Raw genomic sequence first — 10,499 nt, 5'->3', positions numbered from 1 at the left:
CCCTTCCTGCCAACCATATGCCCCATCAGTGTATCTCAGGTTTTACACTGGAAGTAACTTAACCACAACTGATCCTATGTTGCAAAAATATTTTTAAACTCCCATCCTATTAGTTTGATCAATTCTTGCATTCATTCCTGGGGAAGGGTCATCTTTAATTGAGAATTTGTATGTACAATGTTTTTTGAAATTTTGAAGCCTATTCTAGGAATCACAGAAAGAATGATGATAATAAAAATCTAAACAGGTTATTAACACCATTTCTAACAATACACAAAATTTTGCCTCATCACAGAATTCAGTTCCAGAAATGAAGGAATTCTGTAATTTTTTTCTTCCTATTCAGACTAAACTTTTCCTTCTTTGAAATGTAATTCAGCTTCCTAGACTTCTAATTGTACACGGAATAATTCTTCCTGCTCTGTGTGTATTATATTCTGAAATCTTTGTGTGTGAATATATTTGCCACATCAAAGAATCCCTTTGAAAATACTGTTGGGAGCTGAATGTTGCCATGCAGAAGCCCTGCAGTAATCTGAAAAGAGTGTCATAGAATGAGAGTGTCATAAATGGCTGAGTGAGCAAGGGCCCTGTGCTGATCACATTGTCCAGCCCCAAGGAAGACCAGGGTCAGCTAGAACAGGCTGCTCAGATGTTTTTCCAAGAATGTTGACTTTACTGCCTCTCTGGAGACCACTGTCCCAGTGCTCAATCATTCTTATATTAAAAAAGTCTGTTCAAATAATTTTTTTTTTAATATTTCAGTTTGTACCCGTTGCCTCACGTCCTTTCACTTGGCAATACTGAGGATCTGGTTCTGACTCTTTACTCCCTCTTGTCAGGTATTTTTAAATGTTGTTAAGATTTCCCCCTGAGTCATCTCTTCTGAAAGCTAAACAATCCCAGCTGTATTCAGCATGCAGAGTAATACATGTATAATGCATTTGGCCTTGTGGAATAGTACACTGAAACTGCAAACACTTCCAGACATACAAATCTGCAAGAAGGGGAAAAAAAATCTGGAAGTGAGAGGTAACTGACATCTTCATAGAAAAACAAGGTCACAACCTTATTAAATTATACATAACAACTTCTCAAGCTGCTTAATGAAAGTGAAGAAGCAATTTTTAAGTATGAGAACAAATTTACAATAACTACTTTTGGAAACAATAAAAATACACCCATCCTCACATAAAATGGCCAAAAAATATTAAGAATTTTTCTGTTTGAAAGGAACACTGACTAAGAACTCATCTAGTTGATATTTCCCTTAAAACTTTTCAATATCAAAATGAGAAACAGCAACTGAGCAATAAAACCAAGAACTATAGCATGGTTTTAAAGAGAGAAAATGTTTCCATACCCATAATTTGCATCACCTACATTTCCAAAAATGCATCTACAAGATGCAGATAAAGCCTTGTTGGCTCAGAGCCCTTCAGAAATAATGGAAAATTATAATAATAATAATAATAACAATAATAATAATGATAAAATTCACTTAACAGAGCAAGATAAGGTAACATGGGATACAAGGAACAAAGCATGATATGAGTAATGGCAGTGTCACACTGTTATAATGTTATAATCGTATAATAGATAAACCAGAAGGGAGTTTATTGGTGGTAAGAACAACATCAAAATTAATTTTGTGAGATGCCATGGAGGGAATCAGCAGCAGCAGTACTGGGAAAACCAGCTTCTGCACATACACAGGATCCATTATGTAAACAATGATAAGCATGATACTGTCGGAAACCTAGAGATAGGATTCCATCAAAATCTTGTCAGACAAGGGGTCAGTACTTGTACAGCTGACAGACAACCTGCTTCCCAAAGCAACTCTGTCAGAAGAGGTTTTTCACAGCATTTCTCTGAGCTCAAATGCAGTAGATTACTAAAAGCAACTGAAGCAAAAACTCCAACAATATACATAATAGTAGTGTTTAAATTATTTAAAAATTCCCAAGCCTTGCCAGATCTAATTAATAGCAATCTCCACACTATTTCCTATTTTCCTATATTTTGTTTAAAAAATATTGGAATTCAATTTTTATATTTACTTCTGCTGGACTATGAATTATGACAGCCACTAACTTTGTTGATGACAGTCAACATGTATAGATCAGGAAGTTTCAGGTCAGATCCTAAGGGGTCCTGCTGACTGTCACCTGTCCCTTTCAGGAAACAATAGCAACACCCATCCCCTCTTGAAAAAGAAGATAAGAAATTCTTAAGTAAAAAATATAATGGATAGCTTGCATAGCTTCATTTTTTTAAAGCTGATGACTACAATGTTCAACTTAATTTGCTACCCTGCTAAGGACAGATTTGTGACCAGTAAATCTACCAGTTATTCTATCAGCTAAATCTAGAAAGATCCTTTCCCAGCATCAAGAGAAAAGCAACTTGCCAAGCCTAGGAAGAAATGTGTTTCAGCTCCTTATGACTCCCCATGACAGAAGCTTAAGGCAGCCCCATGAGTAACAGAAGGCTGTGTATTGGTAAGCAAGCAGGTGAATGATAATCTCCTTGGGCAGATGTACTGTAGTCTTTATCTCCATTGACTGGAAACTGGTGGTCAGCTTGCAGGAAAAAAATAATCATTTTAGTTCTGTTTAGATGTTGGAAAATACCAAAGTCATATCAATATCACCATGAGCATCATTTGTTTATCAGTGATCATCTTAAAGCAGGCTGAGCTACTTTCCTAATAATTATGCTGAATTGCTCAATTACTACCATGCTTTTTTCATACCCTTATCTCCCTTGTCACACTAAACAATATCTAAGTACATTAATCCTTTTAAGAGTGTGCAGTCTAAAAAAGTTTCAGAAGAAAGCAGAGGTAATGGGGTCTGAAAGATATATCCTGAGAGCAGAGGTAAAGCAGTCCTGAGAAATATATTGACTGATAACTCATCGTGTAAATGTAGGCACATGATGGTTTTTCCTGTTCTAACTGATAAGGGGTTCTAGGACTTCACAAATGTGATAGCAACAGCATAACAGCAAAGATTCTTGAAGGCCCCAGAGAAAGCTGGAGATATTTTTGGATTGCAGTAGTCTAGGGTTATGTCCATAAAGGGGGATGAAGAGCTGCATTCATGCATCACACGCTTCAATTTTGTGCTCAGACTAGAATTCCACCATGGTCTCTGCAACTGCAGGACAGCAGATCATCAGGCTCCTTGTTTTGGAGGAGAGAGGTGTCACAGAAAATAAACAAGTTTGCTTTCAGCCTGACCAGTAAGCTAGACTTTAATGGAAAGTTAGTCTGAGTTAGGGACTACAGCTCAGTGCCTAAAGGTAGTCATGGATGAGATCAAAGACTCAGTTAATCAGCTATCTCATCTGTGTTTATGGCAAATAAATAGATAAAGAAATAACATAAAGAACAGGAAAGCAAAAGTGACCCAGTTCTCAGCTTGCCTTCAGTGCATTTGACTGACTTTGTAGGACCTAATTTTGTTGCAACTGGAAGAGCTTTTGTATCCCATTCCCAGATGGTTTTACTGTTCAAAAATGTCTCAAATTCCTTCTCATTCTTAAAGGAATAAGGAAGAAAAATTTTATAATGTCACAATTAAGTTGGAAATTATTTTATCTCAGCAAGCCGCCAAGACCAAAAATATAAAAGCTCAGGAAAAAAGTAGGCAATAGATGCCTGAAAATGAAATTGGGTATATTCCTCTTTTTTCTTCCATTTTACATGAAAAATTGAGACATTCTCTCAACCTTTATGTCATTTGTCTTTCAGGCCAAAGATTTCAAGGCTTGGTAATCTTTCCTTATAGGGAAACCCTTCCATTCTTCTGATAACTTTCACCACCATCTTATTCAAATTTCTAGTCTTACTAGGCAATATTGCTGTTGCAAGAGAAGAGTATGACACACTATTTCATTTTTTTTAAAGTTTTTCTTTCCATTTTATCCCTGCAGATCAGGAGGCTGAGAAACAAGGCTTGATTTGGCCAAATTCAATAGCAGAGAAGGGACCAGAAGAATCCAGGTTTCCTCATTTTTGCAACCAAAGGAAACAGCTTTAGTTGTATTTTAACAGCATATCAGTGATTATTCTAGGTATGTGCAGTAGTGCACTCAGATGACCAGTAACAAGTTGAATTTAACCCATTTGTAAGCACTTGTTCTGGGTGAATGGATATTTTGGTTTCCAGTTTTGCCCTTCCCATGTCTTGGTAGTATATTTGTAATGTACTATTGAGTTTCAGTAGAATTTTTTTAATCACCTTTTAAACAATATATAATTATTGTTGACAGCAAACCAACTAGAAGAAACACTTCTAGATTAATTAACAGTGACCTATAATTAAACCCTGCAGTACTTAGAGATGGAGTGGTCCCTAGATAATATTGCTTTAGTTTTAATGAGTGTTTATCATTCTTGTTTGCTCCCCCTGTGGCAGTTATCAAGGTTAGTTACAAAATTTCTTAATTAAATGGAACTACATGGAAGGTACTGTCTTAGCAGAAAACAGTTTGAAATATTCATGATTTAAGCATAATCTCAAAGTGTGCAAACTCCTGCCCTACAAATTTTAATCATAGTTTGCCTATAGAGCTCAATCTTTTCCTTAAGTCATATCTTGACACTAAAAGCAGTGCCATATTTTAGGATTTTTCTTGTTCCTTTATCTCTGAAAGATAAGAATGTGTTATTAAATGTCTGCCTTCTCCAACATGTGAATGGCTCAAAAATACACTTTTATATGAAAGCTTTGATATAGGATTTCTGATTCCTGGCTCAGGCTTCACTAACCAGTTTCTAGAGTAATTAAGTAAATCTCTTTATTGCACATTTTCAAAATGTAGTCTGACAAATTAGATTTCTAATGGAATTAAAGGATCACATTCCTAACAAATTCCATATGGAGTTCGGTACCCAGAGTGCTCTGAAGAAATAATCTTCCTTTCACCAATTCCACATTCTCAGATGACATCAGAAATGGCACATTCCACCACCCTGAGAAAAATTCTCTTTGCTTCCAATTGTTGCAGATTAAAAGCTGAAGTAACTAAAAATAAGGTAGCATATGGGGGGACCTTCATCTTCCAAATATAATGCTCATAGAAATGTTTGCTAAAAATTACCTGGTTCACACAGGTAATACTTCTATGATTTCACTATATACAATATGATTATTTCAGGTAAAACATGTAAAGACAAATATTGGTACTGCTAAAGAATGAAACTTATATAATAATACTTCTTTCTTCAGTAGAAATCCTAATCATCTCCACTGTTGCTTTGCATTGTGCTGCTGGCAAGGTATTCTAAATTTTGTTTTGGTGTTATACAAGGTATTCTAATTTGTTTTGTTGGACCATAAAACAATGTGCATGAAAGTTTATACACTTAAAAAAAAAGCAAATCTTATGTGAACCCAGCCCAGTCTGCACCATAGCTGGTCTGAGTAGTTAAAATCAGGCAATCTTGGAAAGGGAGGGAGGTTACCATTGTTTAAATCCTAAGTAAAAATAGAATACTGATTGGGTTCAAATGAAGGTTGTTCTTAAAGTAACTTGTGCTTACAGATTCTTGCTGGCAGTTGAGATACTTCTTATGTCAAAGCACTTGGACAAAAATTTTTAAGGGGGAGAGACCACTAGAAATGCCTACCTGGTAGCATTTTCAGGTGTAATGCAACAGTAAAAAAGGTATTGGAAAATAAAAGTGTAAGTATGAAACACCTACACTTGCCAACATGTAACTGAAATAGTTATCTGTGAAACTGGAGCAGAGCTTTTGAACATTGTATTCAGCTGCTGCCAGTTCTTGGCCTAGTTAGAGCTGTGTGCTTGAAGCAGCGTTTCCCACCACTTTCTCTTTTCCTCCCACCATGCAGCACTTTCCCTGCCCCAGTCACAGTTTGGCATCAGATTGTGCCAGCCCTGAACACTGCTGCAATTCACTGCTGAGTCATCACTTCACCCCTGTCACAGAACATCATCATCACTGCTCCAACAGGAACATTGCAACGGCAACCCTGTGGTACAAGAAGGGAGAGAGGATTGCAAGACATGGGCGGTGGAAGAGCTGAGCATTGAGTGTTCTTTCAGGAAAAAGCTATCCTAAGGGAGTTCCCTGGGGTTTGTGGTCACTGGTTTGGAAACAGCACCATTATCTCTTCCCTTGCTCACATGCCATACCTCCAGAATGCCCAAAGGATCAAGGCTCCAAGGCAATGGGAACTAGAGGAGACTTCCGTTGTTTATCATGGTGCTGTTGAAGTCTCCTGGGGTTGACAGATGCCGCTCCAGAAGGTTAAGAAGATGAAGAAAGCTCTTCCAGCTGGACCGTAAGAGGGATTATGTCTGAGCAGCAGATAAACAGATTATTCCAGAAACAGACACTGCTTTTTTTTAAAACTTCGTCACTCTTGTCTTACCACTCCAGTTCCCCAGGCTAGAAGTGTGGGCGTCGGAGGGTTCGCCCAGCTCTCGCACTCTGGCACCTGTTGCACTCTGCCCAGTTGCAACTCCATGCAGTCCAAGGCTGGAGACACCTGAAAAATAAAGACATTTGGGGATTTTTGTTCTCTAAGAAAACAGAATTCTTCTACTTGACCAAAATTTTCTTGTTTCCTGCATGACTGGTCTTGAAAACTGTGAATGATCAATAGACAGCATGCATTTGAAAACTGGATTAATATTTTTGATCATTTGCCTTGCTCTCCAAGTTCAGGGAAGCAGAGGTAAGTTCGTATATTAATATATAACGTTTAGATGAATTTTACATTGCATATGTTGATAAACAAAATAATTGCAATATCAAAGGCTTTCTTATTACAGAATTTTTAGTGTAGAATGTGGTCTCAATACTACTAGAGACACTATGGTTACTGACACTGCTACACAGCTGAAAAAGGAAATATTGGCGTTATTTCTTACGTGTGTTTTGCAGGCTTTACAATATCTATAAGAGATGCAATTTAGCTTCATTTTACCTGAACAGGTTCTGGTCTGAAAAAAAAAATTATCTGTGAGACAAATATATGGAAATTTTAAAAAGGCTGAAATGTCATCTCAGTGTTGACATGGTTGAAGATGGTCTTTCATCACTGAAATGAAGAGAAAGTAGCAAAATATATCTGCATTTACTAGTAAAGACATTTATTCTGATTACTAAAAACACCTTCAAAAACTTCTAGATGGACAAATTCTGGAAGAATACACCATACTGTGAAATATACAAAAATGGCAATAGCAGTATAGATTAATGTAATAATAACTATAAAATTATTTTCAAGAAAACAGAAATACAGGGAACTAATCTGTACTTAGTACATCAGCTAACTCTTGCTCTATTTAAAAACATTTAAAAGTCCACAACATTTATAAAGCTACTTCAAAAACAAAAAAGAAAAGACAGTGATGTGATTTTCCCTGGTTTGTCCCATATTCAAAAGATTTAGAGCTTTGGGGAATGCATTTAATTTTGGAGAAGATTTCTCATTAAATTTTCCATCTATGCTTTGATATTTGCATAATTGAATTAAAAACTAACATTACAACTGCTATGTGTGCTCAAGTCAATGACCTTCTATTTTTATGTCAGGCCTGTTAATTAAATGCAAAGAATGTAAAATTATAAAAGATAAGTCTCCTCAACGTTATCTAAATATTTGTTAGGGAGACAATATGAAATATAGCCTGCTGTCAATACTAATTGGAAAATTTTATTTACACATTTGGGTTTTTTAAAGAAACTCCTGTTTTTCTTAAAGAAATACAGAAATGCAGACCACAGTTCTTGTATCTCAGTTAAATTATGTAAATCTTCCTTAGTGGACAATTAAAGAACTGAAAAAATCCTTGGGAAAATATATAGTTAGCACTAGAATTATGTTTTGCGTCTCTCTAATTTTACTTTTAGATTCTATGCCAATGGTTTCATTTAATCACTAATGATATTTTGGAAATGTGGCAAAAAATGAGAGAATGATGATATTTCATGTCTGACAAGAAAACAAGTTTTAACAAGATGCAATGTTTTTGCATTTAAGTTGAATATTCTGTGATGGAAAGAGACAGAATGAATCCCAGGCAATTCATGCATGCTTGATGGCATCATTGCAGTCCCTATTTATAATTGCAACTTAGAAAGCAATAGTGGTAAAAGTGGCATCTCATAGTTTCATCAATTGCAAATTGTGATTGTATACTACAATACACTTTCCATAAAAGACCAGCAAAATAATGGGGGACTATCTTGACAGAGAGGAATACTAAATAACTAGAAATATTCCTTGCCACCAGTTCTATAAAGTGCAGGTGGTATGCATAAATGCATAATAATAACACTTGGTTTTGACATTTAGTCATGCCCATACATAATATTTTTAAAGTATTTGATTTCAAATATATGCACACAGATCTCAAAACATTTAATGCTTGTGTTAAGAAACTTCTTTTTCAGAGCAAAGATACTTCCAGAGCTGTTATTTTATGACTTAGCATTAGGGTCAGATACTTACAGAAAATATTTTTTTAAAGTGTATAGGCTCTCCCAGTAGTCTAAATATTTGCATGAATTGCTCATTAGAGCTCCTAACATGGGTATTTTGAGATCTTTACAGTTGCTCAGATTTGAAGTACATGTAAACTGTGACAGACTAGCAAATAAGAGACTAAGATATGAAACAGCCCCATCTTAAACAAAAAAAAAATAGAGATCATTTCTAAATATTTAAAGGGTTAGTCAGTTGTTTATTTCCTCATTAAAAACTAAATTTCAAATTGTTTTCTCACATTTATATTTAACAAAAGGTGGGTTAACAAATATGGAGCTTGCTTAATAATGTTTTTTTGATCCTTCCTCCCTGTCCCTATTTAAGGACCCATACAGTCCTTCCCCCATCCATTTGGAGGCTCTCCAGGAGCACCTCCAATTCCACAGTAAACAAACAGGAAACTGTAGAGAGCAAAATAAGAGTTACAGTACTTAACTTTGGCCACAACTTTGCCACTGTCCTGACAAAAATTGTCTCTGGCAATGAGAAGAGAAAGTGAGAGGGATTAAAACTTTTTGACAGCGAAAAGTCTGCGCACACAATCTGAATAGTAAACTCCTGAACAGCCAGAATAAATTCCAAAATGCAGAGGAGCTCTGAAGCCTCAGAACTATGCCCTGATGCTGGGTACATCCTAGCACTTGATACTGAGAATGTAGAGGGCCAGAGTGTGTTCAAGGCTGTTTTGTGACATTTTTTATTCAGCAAGCAAATATCTGCTATTTACTCAGCCATTCCTTAGGACACAAAGTCTTTGTGTGTGCTCTATGAAATCATTTTAATTCATTCTGACTCATCCCTTCCCGCTAGGCTGTTCTAATTCCGCAATAAATGTTTCAGATCTTCATTACTATAATTGCCCTCAAAAAAAAAAAAGGTTTAAGCAAATTTGTGCCAAAGGAAAAGGGAAAATCAAGGAATATAAAGCTTCAAACAAAGAAAGAAAACAAGATATATCTGCTTTTTGTGCTAGGATTATCTTCTACTCTCATCCATAAAATAAGAATTATCATGTTAAAGTTGGCTTTCCTGGATGGGCTTATAAACTTATGAAAAGTAAGACTTTTCCTTTTTTCTCTCCTTTCTCAAGCAAATGTAACACTGCAGTATATATGGGATTTGATCTTTTCTGTTTTCTGGCTAAAAGCCAAACTGCAATATAAATACTAGACCATTGTCACTGAATCCTAAAGATTAATTCCCGGAATAGTCGCACGTGTGGCATAGGCATTGGTGAACTGCATGTGAATGAATAGTAAGATATGTGAAATTTTTCTCAGAAAAAAAATTGTCCACACCTGTGGACAAGATGATCAATATTAATGATCAAATTTTTCTCCTTCTACTGGACATTAAGTTACAGGCTATAATAAAATAACTGGGAGTGTTAACCTAATAGAAATCCAGAATGTTCATGTTCATTTTTCAGCTAATTTTGGAGTCTTTGTGGTTTAAGCAGTGCACTAAGTGACATGGACAACACCCATCACGTAGCAAACATGGTTTCCTTTCCAGAAGACATCTTTTCTTCCCCAAAGGAAAATTCTGAATGCATTCTCCTGCATTTTGATGCTTTGAAATATTTTAAATATGTTTTCATTCTTTTTTCTCCCCTGTCCAACCTAGTCCTTTTGGGATTAAAATTAGTCTTCTGATCTTTCTCTGTCACATAATTTTTCCATTAGTTGCACTATCTTGTACATGACATGAGGTTTGTACTTTGTAAGTCCAACTGTGTTTCAATTTCTTCCCCTTCAGAAAGTGTGATATTGAATAAGACACTTCTTAAAAAGAAAGAAATATTTATCTGCTTTCCTATATGTGTCTGCTGGCATTTAGTCACTGTCAGCTGCTGTTTACTAGACAGAGACTTCAGAACAGTAACCTGTCTGAAAAACACAAGATTAACAATCATCTGGGAGTACCCTGGCACCTGCCACAGCGTAGGTGCATTTAGATACCCTT

General features: G+C 35.9%; 1 protein-coding gene across 1 annotated transcript in view; it reads left to right on the top strand.

Moving 5' to 3' along the window:
- The first annotated feature begins 6,036 nt into the window (after window positions 1-6,036).
- IMPG1 (interphotoreceptor matrix proteoglycan 1) overlaps window positions 6,037-10,499 on the top strand; it is a 50,595-nt gene continuing 46,132 nt past the window's right edge. Inside the window, exon 1 of the mRNA XM_054630546.2 lies at window positions 6,037-6,716. Coding sequence (XP_054486521.2) covers window positions 6,650-6,716 — 67 coding nt within the window. The 5' untranslated portion in view covers window positions 6,037-6,649. The remainder of the gene's footprint in view (window positions 6,717-10,499) is intronic.

The sequence above is a fragment of the Agelaius phoeniceus genome, chromosome 3 (genome assembly GCF_051311805.1).
Source record: "Agelaius phoeniceus isolate bAgePho1 chromosome 3, bAgePho1.hap1, whole genome shotgun sequence".
NCBI lineage: Eukaryota > Metazoa > Chordata > Aves > Passeriformes > Icteridae > Agelaius > Agelaius phoeniceus.
The sequence above is the reverse complement of the archived record's forward strand: the minus strand, read 5'-3'. Positions and strand labels throughout refer to the sequence as shown.